General features: G+C 37.3%; 2 protein-coding genes across 5 annotated transcripts; one reads left to right on the top strand and one right to left on the bottom strand.

Annotated features, from left to right (window-relative positions):
* The first annotated feature begins 102 nt into the window (after nt 1-102).
* LOC140762496 (septin and tuftelin-interacting protein 1 homolog 1) lies at nt 103-5,567 on the top strand. 3 transcript variants are annotated; one of them, XM_073100343.1, is made up of 4 exons: nt 103-2,980; nt 4,676-4,722; nt 5,004-5,131; nt 5,237-5,567. In XM_073100343.1, exon 1 carries the CDS (start codon nt 396-398, stop codon nt 2,952-2,954), a length of 2,559 nt encoding a protein of 852 aa, XP_072956444.1. In that variant the 5' UTR covers nt 103-395; the 3' UTR covers nt 2,955-2,980; nt 4,676-4,722; nt 5,004-5,131; nt 5,237-5,567. The 3 variants fall into 3 exon arrangements, with proteins under 3 accessions (XP_072956444.1, XP_072956442.1, XP_072956443.1); XM_073100341.1 differs by having other exon boundaries at nt 5,030-5,131; XM_073100342.1 differs by having other exon boundaries at nt 5,037-5,131.
* Nucleotides 5,568-8,409: 2,842 nt separating this feature from the next.
* On the bottom strand, nt 8,410-13,486 carry LOC140763165 (cold-responsive protein kinase 1). Of its 2 annotated transcripts, none has more exons than XM_073101235.1 (7): nt 13,325-13,486; nt 12,629-12,767; nt 12,338-12,453; nt 12,049-12,259; nt 11,690-11,927; nt 11,323-11,473; nt 8,410-10,078 (listed from the first exon to the last, which is right to left on the bottom strand). In XM_073101235.1, exons 2-7 carry the CDS (start codon nt 12,696-12,698, stop codon nt 9,743-9,745), a joined length of 1,122 nt encoding a protein of 373 aa, XP_072957336.1. In that variant the 5' UTR covers nt 12,699-12,767; nt 13,325-13,486; the 3' UTR covers nt 8,410-9,742. The 2 variants fall into 2 exon arrangements, with proteins under 2 accessions (XP_072957336.1, XP_072957337.1); XM_073101236.1 differs by lacking the exon at nt 13,325-13,486 and adding an exon at nt 13,055-13,300.
* Nucleotides 13,487-16,595: the final 3,109 nt, after the last annotated feature.

A 16,595-nucleotide genomic window follows, 5' to 3' on the forward strand; every position in this document is an offset into this window, starting at 1 on the left:
CGAGCCTAGCTCGATAATAAACCTAGCCGACTCGAGCAAAGGTTCCATGGCTTGATTCGAGCTAGAACTTGCTAATTTATTATAGTTTCGAGCCGAGCCGATCCCTTCTCAGCTCGCCCGTGCTCGGCTCGTTTACTCAAGTCGGTTCGTTCTAATCCAAGTTCCCGTCGGAATCGGATTATAAATTCAAAATTTTATTGATCCGACCCGTTTACGCTTCTATTAGTATAGTACATCACATATTCGATCCAACCCCAATCCGCTCCAATAAGCAACCGTTGTCCTTCCCGTCTTCTCCACTCCTCTCTAATAACTGACCTGCTAAATTCTAGGGTTTACGTTAGGGTTTCCCCTCTAATCCATCTCGAATCCAAACCCTTGTATCCACCATCGTCATGGAAGACGACTACGAAGGCATGGATCGGTTCGACATGGAGAACGACTTTGAGGGCGGCCGCTGGATCGGCGGCGAGTTCTACTACAACCGCAAGAAGGATCGCCCGGTCCAGACCAAGGACGACGCCATCCTGGGCGTCTTCGCCGCTGGATCCAGCGACTCAGACTCCGATGGTGGCGGCCGCCGCCGGAAGCGCCGCCGCGGCGACGTCATCTCCAAGTCTGATCTCACCAAGCCTGTCCAATTCGTCTCCACTGGCGTTGTGATGCCAAACGAAGAGGTCGACCGGAACCTTGACGACAACGCCGAACCCAATAATCCTAACCCTCCTAACCCTAGCCAGGGCCTCGGGTTTGGTCTTGGGTTCAGTGATGAGAAGGAGAAGGAGGAGGAGGAAGAATCTTTCCTCCCCACGGTGTTCGGGAGGAAGATTAAGGAGGGGGCGGAGCAGAGGAAGAAGGATAGGGAGAAAGAGAAGGAGAAGGAGCGATCTAGTTCTTCAAAGAAACAATTTGGCAGGAGAGACGTGGCTGGCGGTTCAGATGTGGGAAAGTTTGAGAGTCACACGAAGGGAATCGGATTTAAGCTTATGAAGATGATGGGTTACAAGGAAGGAGCTGGATTGGGGAAGAACGAGCAGGGTATTGTTGCCCCTATAGAGGCCAAGCTCCGTCCCAAGAACATGGGCATGGGATTTAATGATTACAAAGAGGCTAAATTGCCTGTTTTGGAAGAGGCGACACAGGAGAAGGCCGCTGCAGTGCCTTTGCCTTCAGGCCGCCTGAAGGAGAAGTTGTGGTCGAAGCAAAAGCAGGGAAGGAAGAAATCTGAGATCTTGACAAAGGATGAGTTACTTGCGAGGAAGCAGGAGCAGGGGGTTGAGGTTGTCCAAAAGGTGCTTGACATGAGGGGGCCGCAAGTCAAGGTGTTGACTAGCCTGGAGCATTTGAATGTCGAGGATGCAATGAAGGATAATGAGGTGCCAATGCCTGAGCTCCAGTATAATGTGAGGCTCATTGTGGACACAACTGAGGTTGATATACAAAAACTGGACCGGGACTTGAGGAGGGAGAGAGAAAAAGTGGCTAGCTTGTCGAAGGAGAAGGCAAAGATTATGATGGAGGAGACCAGGCAAAGGAAACAGTTGCAAGTGATGGAAACAATCGCTGGTGTTCTGGAACAGGTGAAGGAGGATAATTCTTCAGGTGCCTTGACATTGGAATCATTGTTGGGGACATTTGGTGATCTGAAGGAGAAATTTGGGGAGGATTACAAGCTATGCAACCTGTCATGCATTGCCTGCGCATTTGCGTACCCATTGTTTATCCGCGTGTTTCAGGGTTGGGAACCACTGCAGAATCCACTGCATGGGTTGAAGCTTATGTCTTTGTGGAGGGATTTGTTGCAGAGTGATCAGCCTTTTGACTATTCAGATGGTGTTGCTGTTTCACCTTATGCCCAGCTGGTCAGCGAGGTTGTTCTGCCTGCTGTGAGGATATCTGGGACAAACACATGGCAGGCTAGGGATCCAGAACCCATGCTTCGTTTCTTAGAATCATGGGACAGGTTGCTACCTCCTGTTGTTCTCCAGTCAATTTTGGAGAATGTGGTTATGCCGAAGCTCTCAACTGCAGTGGATTCATGGGATCCACGCCGAGAGACTGTCCCCATTCATGTATGGGTACACCCTTGGCTTCCATTACTGGGCCAGAGGTTGGAAACTCTCTACCATACAATTTGTTACAAGCTTGGTAGTGTTCTGCATGCGTGGCATGCCAGTGATGCATCAGCTTATGCTATATTGTCCCCATGGAAGGATGTATTCGATGCAGCTAGCTGGGAAGGGCTGATTGTCCGTCATATAGTCCCAAAGCTGAAGATGGCATTGCAAGAATTTCAAGTAAATCCGGCTAACCAAAAGCTAGACCAGTTTAATTGGGTGATGATGTGGGCATCTGCAATTCCGATTCACCATATGGTTCAGATGTTAGAAGTTGATTTTTTCAGCAAGTGGCAGCAGGTTTTGTACCACTGGCTTTGCTCAAATCCTAATTTCAATGAAGTTATGCAGTGGTATATGGGATGGAAGGGACTCTTTCCTCCTGAATTGCTTGCCAATGAGCGGATTCGTCTGCTGCTAAGTGCTGGTCTTGACATGATGAACCAGGCTGTGGAGGGTATGGAAGTAGTGCAACCTGGGGCTAGAGAGAATGTCAGCTACCTAAGAGCGACAGAGAAGAGACAATTTGAGGCGCAGCAGCAAGCAGCACAATATTCTTCTTATCAACAGCCTTCTTCAGTTTCTGGCACAGGCATACCGGAAATGAGCTTTAAAGAGTCTATCCAGGCATTTGCAATGGAACAGGGACTCTTATTTATGCCTAGAGTTGGTAAATTCTATAATGGTCTTCCAATATATGAATTTGGCAGCGTAAGCATTTGCATTGATTCTGTAAAGCGACTACTCTATGCGCAAGTTCAAGAGGGAATTGAGAGATGGAATGCTGTATCTCTTACGCAGTTGATGGAAATGAATCGAACTACCAGACCTTGTTGACGGATCCTTTCAGCTTCAAATAATTGGTAATTTTGTTGTTACTTTTGTTGCCAAATTTTGGCACAATTTTGAAAAGGATAGCATCTGTTAAGCTTATTTGTTCTTCTTGAACTTGATGTACCGGTATATGACTATTTATTGTCAAACTTGAGAATATATGTACATGTTTTTTTTTCTTCTTTGCTTGAAAAACCTAGAATAGGAATCTCATGTAAGTTTTCGCTCCATAGGAATCTAACCAAATGGCTTTTTGGAAATCAATGTAGACTATGTAGTTAACAACTTGGCTTATGTGATCAAGCCAATTGATCTGGTCCCTTGCACCAAGCTAATCTTCCGGTTATGCTTACTGCTTCATTGATGTACCTCACTAACTCTTAAAAGTTTTTAGGTGTGGTTTTATTGCTTGTGTGCATCTGAAGTAAGTTGGTTACAGCAAATTTGCTTTATTGTCTAATGGACAAATTAATATCATGGATGCAATTTGGAACGTTAGAATCTCAAGATGTGAACATTGTTCTTGTAAATTTATATATCTGGATTTGCTTTTAGTTGATTTTAAAGCAATCTTTTACATATTATAAGGGGTTAATATGATATAATCATCTAATTTATTCCTATTGATCCATAAATCAAATGGTTTGGGGTATTAGGCTATCTAGAAGCAAGATTTTAAGTTTCTGTATCGGGTCATTGGAGAAAACGATATATATTAGGAGTATGTTTTGGCCACTATATCGACTATTTTGGTTTTGTACTATTTTTTAATTACTCAAAATCTTAAATTCTAAAATATAATATAAAACATAGAAAATCTTAGAAGCTAGGAAAACAAAGATTAGAAAGTTTAGATTACTCAAATTGAGATAGTAACACTATAATACAAAGAATGAAAATACTAAGGAAAATATCTAATTCCGGATAGATTTAGTAAATACCTGTGCTCTTCGCCGTCATCATCTCTACATTAGAGGTGGTAGGAAGTCTCCTGTAGATGAGGTTAACAACCACATTTGCTATAGATGTGAGCATAGGAGTGTTAAAACGAAAAACTAAAAAAGAGCAGAGCGAAAGAAGAAAAAGAAAAGCAACAAAAAGGACAAGAGAGAAAAGTAGGAAGGAAATATAAATTATGCTGCTTGAGAATAAGATGTAAAAATGGTTTCTGAATTTTCAGAATGACATTTCTGCGTCATCATCTACGATTTTCAGAATGACATTTCAGGCTCATCATCTACAACATGCAATCATCTGGTTTAAAGAATAATAGTTAGCCATGTTAAGTAAAACCTTGTCAAGATTTTTAAAATATCGATGGAATATGGAGGATTTTATCTGTCTTTTGCATTCAACCTTGACTTCTTTCCTGCAACCCAGCCTTGGGGCATGAGAGGTTTCTTTGTTGATTCAGTTTCTTCGGCCATGGATCAGAACCATTTGTCAGATGTTGGCATGAGGTTGAACTTTGTTTGCTTTTGCTCAGTCATGATACTTGATGTGGATTTCTACTTTCAAGTGATAAATTTTGATCTGGGAAAAGCTTGCAGATTGATGCTCCAAATTTCATGAGAATCTACTGGATAATCATATTATGATTTATTTTACGTTTGCTTGCATCAACTTTTAGATGCATATGGTATTATTGCCTGTTTCAGGTGGTGGCGCAGCATCTGTGACTGGTTCCTGATGCTCTACCTTCTTCTCATTCTTTTTGTTTATAGGATTGAGTACTGGCTTGCTGCCTGCGGAAGTCTCCTGGAGTAAGCAGGTGACGACTTTGTCCTTATTCAAATTTTGTGCCATTTTAAATGCTAATTTTTGTTAAATAGCTGATCCTTGTATATATGAAGTTATAGTCTAATAGAACGTACAAGCAGAGAATAAAAATTTCCCCTCTTGCTTTATATTTCGGATCCTTCAAATGAAGCTGCTATCTTGCAGCACATTTTTTTTGTCATCTGAAATGATTTTATTCACTCTAATTTACCTGTGCAACTATTATGCTACAACTAAACTTCTTCTTCAGTTTTGTAACTTTTGTCCATGCAGTTCTAACTCTTTCTCCATCTCTGAAGCTTCTAGTCAAACATAGAGGAACACAAAGCCCAATCTTTGGTATGCTGACGAACACTTCCAGAAATGAATACAACCAAATCAGTGCTTGTTCCATTCTCCAGGTTGAGTGTCCAGAACCAAGCAAATCTATACTCTTTTACCCATTCATCCGCCTCCTGATGGTATCTACTGCTCACCGTAATTTACTTGATGCTCACTATCAACAGGAAGCCTAACGCTCGATTACCTTCCCTTCCATCCTCGAGTACACTTGCCTGAGAACTTCATGATGATGTATATGCATTTGTGAAGGCAGACTAAGATAGACCAAGCAGATATCCTCTGGTATGGGTTATGTTTAACTGCAGAACCTGCAGTTAAAAGTTTTTGTGGCATTTATATAGGTAGTCACATCCCCGTTACAAGGATATTATGTCATTTATTACTGCATATAGTGACGACGATGGTAAATGTATTTGTTAAGGCCCCTCCTCGTTCGCTCGTTGGGCCTTATTATGTGGAATAAGTTATTACTTCATGTTAGCACAATAGAGATTATACCGATATAAAGTTATTATGGTGTTTATTTAAAATGAAAAAAAAAATAGAATAATATAATAGGCCTAAATAATTATGTACTTTGTTATTCGATTATAAGGAGCTTATTCTCTTTTAACAGATGAACGTTTTATCTGAAGTGTACTAGTGCTCAAATCATGCCTATACTTATCATCGGATTAATTTTTGAAAACCAATCCTAAGACGAGCTAATCGAATATTAAGGAAACGTAAATCGAGGAGGACTCCTGTGGCTGTGGATCGAAAGATGCGGCTGGAGAAAGTGCGACCAACGAATCTAACAAAGTAACTTGTATCACCTATAGCTATAGGATATAATGATGGATTCTGTTTGAGATCATCACAAACTAAGATTGGAGGCTTCGCCGCCGAAGATTGCGCCGAGGTCTTCCCACGTTCAAAAAGAGGGTCTACATAATATTCCCTTTGTGTTATAGTATGTGGATATATCATTAGATAACGCTAACTCGAACGACCTAATAATATATATATTATTGTTAATTAATAGATCAACGATGTAAATTAAAATTCCAACAATATGGAAGGATCTTATTATTTTTTTCAATTTTTTGAAAATGTCCTTAGTCGTCACTCTTTACATATACTCTCTCGAGTCCACTCGTTTTAATGCTCTTAAGAATCTATATAGAATTCATTTTAATTTTTTTTTATGAATAGCATGTAGTGTTGAGGGAAAGGGAACGATAATAAGTCCTGTTTGAATCACATGAGAGCAAGTGGAGCTAATAAAAGTTTAACAAAAAAAAACAAAGAAGAGTTTTCACCAAACCAGCACTCTTTTATATTTTATTTATCTAAATAAATTATTTCTCAAACTTAATATTAAAATGGGTTTGTGACACTGTAGTCTTAGGTAAAGCTTCGATAAGTTCAGCAATTTACTTCTTCGGTGTTTTATGTTTTAAAAAAACGCTGAATAGATGAGTCTTTTTATCTAAAATAATTATATAAAAAAATTAAAGTGATCTTCATTTTATCATTTTAAGCACGACGACATATTTTATAACAAAAATAAATAATCGAGCACACAGTTATAATGTTATAAGTTTTTTTTTTCGTTTAGTATTTTTAACAATAAAACTCTTAGCTTATTAGCGTTTTATGTGTATCATTTTTTTTTCTAATAAAACGCTAAAAATGTTCAACATATTTTCTTTTAATAAAGCAATGACCAAATCTAATCATTTTATTTAAAACAGTGGAGCTATTTTGGTATCAAAAAATATTTGAAAACCGCGTTAGTTTAGTCAAAAACTCGGAAGAGATCTGAGCGATTCACGGGGCGGCGGGAGAATTCCACAAAGGTAAAGTACGATCACGCGCTGCCGCGATACAGCGCGTGAAAAATAAGTGAGAGAGAGAGAGAGAGAGAGAGAGAGTTGTGATGCATCTCTTACTGCGTGGCTTCTTCCTCCTCGACCTCAACTATTGCATAATGTTTCACATAAAACTAACCCAAGCTAATAGAAATTTCACATGCATTAATGCATTGATTCGTTTGGTCCAAAGAGAATCTAAGTTGCATCCAAGCACTCTGAGACAAATGAACCCATGAATGAATGCAGAAGACAGCAAGAGAAGGAAAGAAAGAAGGCTAAAAATTCCATCTGCATGCATATGATGCCCCCCCTATCTCCTATCATATTCCTATTGTGTGACCAATTAATATAATAATTAAAGCCATAGCTGATGGACTGGACTTGTCCTCTATTCTCTCCTTTCACTGTTAATTATATTTGTAATTCCTACTCCTTTTGGAGGTACTATAAGATGACAGGAAGTTGAGAGTCCTCCTCAACTCAAGCCTTTCAATCCCTCCATGTTCACCACTACTAATATATATACATATACTAATATACATCTCTCTCTCTCTCTCTCTCTCTCTCTCTGGTACATGGTTAAGAGAATATGGAAGCAGGTGATCATGTTGCTCATATTGCTGGGTTTTGGAATTGCAAGAGGTGAAAAGAGTAATTAATGCCTGGCTCCCTGTATGCCACTCGTGTAGCTGCACCTAATACTCTCTCAGGTTGGCTACTGCGATTGGCGTGCGAGGAGCCAAGCATCTCTCTCTCTCTCTCTCTCTCTCTCTCTTCCTAGTTATACATATTTATAAATATGGGATAGTAGCATTCTCTCTCACACTCATTTTAATTCTTCTATGGCATCTGGGAAAGTTTTTTTGTTTCTTGCAAAAATATGTCTATTTTCTAGAGTAGTTCTTGGAGGCTGGCCGATTTATTAAACAAGAAGTTTGAAAAACAGACCTAGTTTGTAAAAAGTAAAAAGAAAGAAAAGAGAAAGAGAAGCCGCTGATGTTTGTGGTTTGATGTTTTCAAGGTATAGTATGAGGAACTCGGTAAGCCAGAGCCCACGTATTATATAGAAGTATAAGTTTTTCCTTTGCCAGTTGAAGTTTCTGCCATTCTAAATTGAGTGTTATGATTGAGTTGTGTGACATCAGTACTACGAGATTTTTCATGATATTCCAAAATGTAGGCCATTTTGCCGCCTAGATATCATCAAGATTTGTTAGTTTGAGGTGGTTGAACAGATAAATTTTGGGGTTAGAAGACAATTCAAAGTAAGCTTCTTCTTTCTTTCTTTTCTTTTTTCTTTTTGTTGAGAAGAAATGGAGATCAGACACCAATTAAGGTACTTCAAAGTAGGCATTTGAATGGATTATCTTGGTATTTTTCTTCTCCACATGAGTTCATTTTATAAAGCGGTCCAAATTTATGCTTCTACAATTGACTTTTCATATTCACTTTGGAAATTGAATCAATAGATTTTTTTTGTAAAGAGCTCTCTTTCTCACGCAAGACATAAATTACAATGATAAGCTATAGCAATAAGGTCAATTAAGAAAAATATATGTATATATAATTTAATAACACCAAAAGCTAAAAGGGAGCTAAAGCATTATATTAATGTGGAAACCCTTCTCAAAGAGAAAACCACGCAGTATAAAACAAAATTCACTATCATGACAAACCTAATTCTGAGTGGGTTGAAGATAGAAGAGATTTTTATTTCTTCACAAAGTGCTATTAGAGCTTAGGTTTAGATTTTTTTAATGTTAAAGAGAGCATATTGATATTATCTTCTATCTTAGCTATCCCAGGGGAGATGATATTATTGTCTCCTGTAGTAAAGAGTTTCTTCTAATGTGAACCACGTAAATCTTATATTATTATGGTATTGTAATTCTCTATTATTATATAATCTCTTTTAATTACTATGCATTGAGTGTGAATCTTGGATGTTACATATCTTTTGGGTGGGAAAAAAAAAGTCTTTTTCAATAAGTATTTAATTATTAGAATTTTTTCTATTCTAGTGGTATATTAAAAAAAAACGTACTTCTACATGGACAGTATTTAACTTTGATAGTATTCTTATTCAAATTACGTCTAAATGGAATCAAACATGATGATCTATATCCGATCTGCCTAATAGTTGGAACGATTTGGAATCGGGTCAGATCGAATTCGAATCCCAATTTGAACCATGTCAGTCAATAACATTTCCGTGGAGTTCATCTTTCAACTTGTATAACATTGTTCAAACTTCAAAGATGAACACAAGCTTGGCTCAGTGACTGCAGGCATGTACAACTTGTATAACTAATTTTGTGTATAAAAGAAGAGAATTTATTGTGCGTTTCTTCCTCCTTCCCGCTGAAGTCTCTCATGAGCTATGATAGTTAATTTCTCAACACTGATAGCCATGTAATTTCTTTCTTTCACCCTCCCCTCTGCCTATTTAATAGCCGAAAGAAAGAAAAAAAAAAATGACTACGTAAATCAAATTCAGTTTGCTTCTATGACCAATTGCAGATTTCGACACCAGTAAGACAACAAGTAAACCCCAGAATTTCTTACATTGAAAAGAGAAGGGAAAAAAAAAAAATCAACTTTCGCTATGTACAGTATGTTTCGGATTCTCTGTATTACAAATCTTACTTCTATTATGCACTTTTAAGTTTACAATTCCAACCTATTCGATAAGAAACTGTAGAAACCAACCTCTCTAAATTGTACATTGAGCCTACAAAAGAATGCACATGTTGCTTCACTGAAAGCAATCTTTAGAAGAAAAAAAAAAACATCTATTACTACAGCAAGGGTGAGCTATGTGTGTGAAGTGCTACCAGAGGTGTCACCAGAGGTCGACGACAATTCCTCCACTGGAGAGAAGCCAGAGTTTGTGTCTGGTTCAGTAGGCTTCCGAGTCTTCAGGTCCATAAAGTCGGTGATCAGGCCGGGCTTGGTGATCTTCACGTCGACACCTCTCTCACCAGTCAGCATCTTGACAACCTTGGACATTGAGGGTCTCACTAGTGGGTTGTCTTGGGTGCACAAGAGGCCAACCTTCAAAAACATGCATGCTTCCTTTACGTCAGAATCATCACTCAGGGAAGTGTCTACAATTTTACAGAGCTCATCGCGCTCGTATAGTGCCCATGTCTGCAAGATAAGATAAGAATCATTTGCTATCACAGGAGAAACTAAACAGCTTTTCCACTATAAAACTGGATAGCATATAAAAGAAATATCATAATAACAGACTAACATATCAAGGAGATTCAACAAAAGATTAAAGATCATTGTGCCAAGAATTTAATGTGTTAAACCTATAACATTTAGTGCCAGAACACATCAACACCTTTACCCAACAAAGACATCAGATCACCAATTTAACAGCATTATTATCAATCATAACATATCCAAGAATTCTCTCAGCCATCAAGGCCTCCAAAATTGTGTCAACCAGTAACTTCCGACCAGAAAATTCGGAAGACGCATAGGGTGGCTTTATTAATAGATTATTAGTTAGCTAGTCTTCACAACTCTTCCCACAGTGCTTGACTTGAGGAGCATCAAGATTTGGCAGATGGATAAAGAAAGGATATTAGATGGCATTCCAATTCTATCCATCATCCTGCCCAAATATCTGATTACCTGATCAAATGGGTCAACTCACAGAACTAGCCGTCACTGCAGGGACAAGCCCGCCGCTTTCTTGGCTCCAGTCTCATCTTGAAGATAGACTTTCATTTTATTTAATTGACTTACAGTCAAATGACATATACATGGATTTTAGAGAAATAGGACAGGTATTTAAGCTTGCTTTCTTATCTTGCTTCCTAAAGAGATTTTCCCTTGATCACTACTTGTTGAGAAAGGGGCAAATGAAAATTGTAGTTATATGAAAAGGCAATCATATTATTTTGATGTTCTAAAATATTACAAAGACATTCACATTGTTTCCCAATTTTCGTGTTTAATTTTCTAATGATGGCTATCAAAAGTGGGCTGAAATGATGAGAAGACACAGACCACTCCATATCATTGCACATTCTCTCAAATTTCAAAATCATCTCTTTAGCTTAGGTTGCTAGGATAATTTCTCACAAATAGCACATTAGAAAACAAAAATTCGTAGACGGTTAACCCTTAGCCTAATGTAGTGTTTCTAATTTCTACTTCTGTAATATGACATATAAAGTTCAACAGTTCTCCCTGCATTTCATTGTCTAGTGTATAACATACTGTTACAATTCACTATCATAAAAATGCAAGTGAAACGTATGACAGATTTCCCTCATACAGAAGGGACACAAAGAATCAGGAAAATAAAGGGAAAAGAAGTACTATCTGTGTAAGTAATAGATTGACTATGAATGGCAATCAAATAATTCATTGCTTACCCTGTCAAGGAGGAACTGATCTTCATAAGGCAATAATGTATTTGTGTTAGATCTGCCGGTTACTATTTCTAACAGAAGAACACCAAAGCTGTATACATCTGCCCTCTTTGTTAACTGCCCACGAATTGCATACTCCGGTGCCAGGTAACCTCTGGAAAAGATTAAAATTGATTGCTATTAAGGAAAATTTTCTAAGTGGCAGATGCTGTATACAAAACTTTGACGAATTCTATCCATGAAATGAGCATAAAATGCAACTCGAACAGTCACAACACCTTATTTATCCAATATTATAGGTTTCTTTTTTCCTTTAAATCCAGAAAATGTATTAATATAGGAAAAATCAAGAAGGAGAAGTCTAACTCACATTGTTCCAGCAACTCGAGTGCTGATATGCGTCATATTTGATGGAAAGAGCTTTGCCAGGCCAAAATCTGAAATTTTAGGGGTGAGATCCTTATCGAGAAGAATATTACTTGCTTTAATATCTCGATGCACAATAGGGGGTTGGACTTCCTCATGAAGGAATGCAAGCCCACGAGCAACTCCAATGCAGATTCTTGATCGTGTTCTCCAATCGAACTGAATATTGCTGCAACCCCTGCCTGACAGACAGGAAAGAGATCTCAGATTGCATACTCATTAAATACAATCGACGATTATGACATACTACAATATATTCTTGTATATTTGGCACAGAAATGACAAGTTGGAACCTGAACTTACCAAGAAGAGTCTGTGCAAGGCTATTATTCTCAAGATATTTATAGACCAAAATCCTGTGATCTTCTTCCACGCAACATCCATACAGATTAACAAGGTTCTCATGTAGTATATTGGAGATGACACTAAGCTCATTCAGAAATTCTTGCACTCCTTGCCTCGACTCAGAGGATAGCACCTTTATAGCAATAAGTGAACCATCCTTAAGTTTTCCCTGCAAAAATAAATTTGGGCATTAGTGATCATCAAAAGATCGGTTTATGTTTAAGTTGCTAGCATACAAATAACTCACTTTGTAGACAGAACCAAAGCCACCCTGACCAACTTTATTAACAGCACTGAAGTCTTCAGTGGCACATTTCAGTTCCTTGTAGGAATAGAACCTTACATTTTCGATCCCTGGAACATCTGCAAATGAACCGCACCTCAATTATATGCTTATATTTAGACAAAAGTCAGAACACATATACATGACAAAGCCCTAAATCCTTATATGCTGTCAATTGCACTACATCCAGTGGAGCAACAGGATACGATTGCTATACTTTTTTATGCAAGCTCACCCAAATTTCAACTCATTTACCTGCATCTATCTGAAAAGTTCCGTGCTTGGAATTCTTCCTCTTTTTGCATATAAAAGGGAAACAAGTCATTCCTGAGTGAGTAAACCAGTTAATTTGCGTGTGAATTTCGCACGATGCTCGAAATGAACTGAGTTGGCCCTAGAAAAAAAATTGAAGAACAAAACGGATCAGATATTGTCAAATGCATAGAAAGTGATCATGCATATCAATACTTAGAAATTAAGGATTCCTTCCTTGTAAATTTTAAATACTACACATCATACGGTAATTGAAAAACACACACACACACACACACACAACTTTCCTTCTTCTGATTTTACTATGCAAAGCTAGCTAAGCTTGCACAGAAAAAGATAATACTTTGATGCTCTGATCAAGAATCTTAATCTACACAATTGGCACGGAGAGGAAGAGAAAAGAGATACCAATTTTTATGAGAAACCATCAAATAGAACGAAAATAAGAGCGATTTCCAACTCTGCCTGCAAAGAAGGCAAGAAGTAGAACTAACAAAATCATGCCTCACTACTACATAAAAACCCAAATTTACAACAACAACAAATGTACCAAAATCAGATTTTTCCAATAAAAATAAAAAACACAACAATAAATCCTCAAAAACTTGCAAGAAGACACGGCAAATCAAATTCCTCCAAATAGACCACAAGATTGAGGGAGAACACAAGAAAAGACACCTGAAGACTTTGGATTGAAGAGACCCAAGAACTCCGCAGCTCAGGTTAGTAGGAGGAAGCCACGCCTCGTCCCCTTTAAGAGCTAGTGCCACGGCGGCAGGCGCAATCTAAAGAAGCAAACACATGGAAGAATTGAAACGAAACTAAGAGGAAGAAACCTGGAGGAAGTCCACGCGAAAGTGTGAACAGGGTTCGATCTTTATCAGAAAAGAGAGCGAGATGTCATTTTCCCAAATAATTTTAATATTACCATCTACAACTTAAACCCTCAACTATTCAACGTTATCGAACAAAGCCCATCCCATTAGTCTGCAGATAAGGTTTTCACTATATAATTATGACGTACCTCGTGCATCGACTTAATTATACACAACATTAGTCCTTCTCTAATCCCTTAATATCTTTTCTTCTTCCTTTTTCCCACCACTACCATCTCTATCGCTGACTCTTGAGCTCTTCTCCCACTATTATCCTAAATCCTCACGTATTTCTCTTCTTTATTATGAAATTTAATCCTAATTTATATAATCACCATTGCCAGAATACACATTTGCATACGTAAAGCGCACGTAAGCACGGTAATCGTGTGGTTGAGAAGGCCTTTCCATCATGTGGTTGTTGATACTCCCAAAATTAAAAATATGAAATATTTATTTAACATAAAATTAAAAATTATTATAATAGTCAAAGGGGAGTCGATTTGTATGACCGTGCGTGCAAATTAAATTCGTCCCCCTAAGCATATGTTTTGGTTTAGTGAGAACGTTTTAAATATGGATTCGGGTCAAAAGGCGCATTGCCATTAGTCCACGCCACCACTTCCGATCCCAACAACTTGGTAGAAATATTCCTTGGTCAAATTTTGACTTTGTACGCGGATAATTTATTTTGTGATGTTTATTTATTTATTTTTTCCGCTTCTATGACACGAAATATTAAACGCAAGATACGAATAATAATAAATAATGAACATATAAGTAATCAATTTCTTATAATACAAATACGATGCAGACTAAGTAATCAATCCAAAATGCAAGCTAAGCAAGTTTAATAAGAACCCTTTTCTACCGATGAGTATGCTATACTAGTATAAAACATCTATCACATTTCAAAAAATATGTGTTTATATAGTTTATAATTGCATAAAAAAACAAAAGAATGATCAGAATTTTGCCATTATTGAGTAGAGGTGACTTGCAGACAAAGTATGTTGAAATTTCAAAAGTATTCAAATTTTTTCGATGAATATGTTGTACTATTTTTAAAACGGAAAGTGAAGGTCAACCAAGTTTTCTCCCGGTAGCTACAACCATCCATAGACACCAAACGAGGCAGTGGTTTGTCAAAATGTTAACAATCATTATATTTCTTGATTTGTTTATGAGAGAAAGGCCAAGAGACCTTGATCTACGTTTCAACAATCATGATCATACGAGTTGCATATATGTATTGTTGAAATTGGTCAACAAGTTGTTCATCCTTATTTCAGTATTTATATTTAATAAATAAACTTGGTTTGCCAAAATAAAAGGTCAAGAAATCAAAAGGATGAAAGTATAATTAAGATCTGATTTTATATTTCCTAATTAATCTCAATATTCTATTATTTTATTTTATCTTGACCTTAAGAGTAATTTAATCCTAAACTTAAAACAATAATATATTAAAAAAGTTGAAAGTATAATTGCTAAATATCTAAACAATTTTGAGATAAATCACCCTAACTTTCCAACCGGATCAAATAGTGCGGACTACGTACGCTAGTTGCTACAAACTAAACTCCACGACCACCGGCATCGACCGGCATCCCATCTCGGCACCCAAACGCGCCGCCACCTTCAAGAACTGGCAAATGTAATGACCCCAAACCTCAACTCGATCTCCATCTCCATAACCAATCTCTTCCACCTGAGACATCATATAGCATACAATGCTCCAAGATGGCTCGGGTTCCATGAAGAGCTCGAGCTGATAAGAGAAGGCTTTGCTATAGACACTGCCGTCGACCTCGCCGGCCGCAACCCTCGACAGCTCTCCGTCATGCAGCCACTGCCGGTCTTTCGTCGACCGGATGGCGAACCGAGCTAACTGCGCTTCCCGGGGCGAGGAGGACTCGTCTTTCGCCGCGAAGGCGTGGAGTCGGAGATCGATCTCATCCTTACCGTGCTTACTGTTGCTTAGACAAAGCTTTGATTCGTTGTCGTCAACCTGGAGATCTTCAAACCTCAACAACATGGCCTGATCTTTTAATTGTTTGTCAAGAAGACCAAAAAAGAAATCTTACTGTATCTGATATGAAGATGAGAGATGAATCAAATTTTACCTTGAAGAGGGTCTCCTGGAACTTTTTATAGAATTGTGAGATATATATAGCTTTGTCTTTAATTTATTTTAGGGTTTTGTTGTAGATACGCATATCTTTGCAGTGAGAATTTTCCAACAAAAAAAAAAAAAAAAGAAATCTTTAAAGCAAATCTTTCTCCAGGTATGAATTTGGTAGATTCATCCAATGTGGACTATCGAGTAAAACTAATGCAATCTAGCTTTCTAGCTTAAGCCCGAGCCCAATCGTTCAATTTTGACTCGGCCCAGTAATCTATGGGCCAATTTGGATCCACAGTTTGAAAGGTTATCAATAGATGCCGATCTATGGGCCAATGTGGGCTTTTTTTTTGTTGCTAATCTCAAAGGTCATATTAGAGGAGTGAGATATATTATTTAAAATAGATGAAATATTAGGATTTATTTATAAATAATTAAGAGAAGTTTTAATATAATATAATCAAACTATAGTAAGGTGTTATTTGTAATTTTTCATTAATTTAAAAAGTTCTTATGTACTCGCCGCTAAAAGAATTCAAAATATCATAAGTACCGGTACATTCTTTAACATATTAAAATTACCGCTAAAATCTGTTAATTAATTTTTAACATAATATTTCTAACAAATTATTATTAAAATTTAAAGAAATATAGATAAATAACTAAAGCACTCTGTTTTTCAAAAGTTTAGATTTGTAAAATATTTATCAATAATTTTTGTCTCACATAAAATAAAAGGTATTCCTTTAAACTACTCTTTAATTTAATCATTTCTACGATAAAAAAAAAATACTATTTTCTTTTATCTAAGTTGTGTTTTAATTATGATTAGTTAAGTTTATAACAATATAATTTCAATAGTAACTATGATATTTTAAAAAATACAGCATCAATTATGTAAACAAATCTCTTCATTTTATGTAGATAAAGTTACCACATCCTTCTATAT

This window comes from Typha angustifolia, chromosome 7 (genome assembly GCF_048772165.1).
Source record: "Typha angustifolia cultivar Huaian chromosome 7, ASM4877216v1, whole genome shotgun sequence".
Taxonomy (NCBI): Eukaryota; Viridiplantae; Streptophyta; class Magnoliopsida; order Poales; family Typhaceae; genus Typha; species Typha angustifolia.

Excerpts from the sequence above, each read along its gene's own strand:
- LOC140762496 (XM_073100343.1), top strand. The coding sequence starts at position 396 with ATGGAAGACGACTACGAAGGCATGGATCGGTTCGACATGGAGAACGAC.
- LOC140763165 (XM_073101235.1), bottom strand. The coding sequence starts at position 12,698 with ATGACTTGTTTCCCTTTTATATGCAAAAAGAGGAAGAATTCCAAGCAC. Across the intron at positions 12,454-12,628 it reads AACTTTTCAGATAGATGCAG|ATGTTCCAGGGATCGAAAAT; the intron begins GTAAATGAGTTG and ends GTTCATTTGCAG. Across the intron at positions 11,928-12,048 it reads CCTTGCACAGACTCTTCTTG|GCAGGGGTTGCAGCAATATT; the intron begins GTAAGTTCAGGT and ends CCTGTCTGTCAG.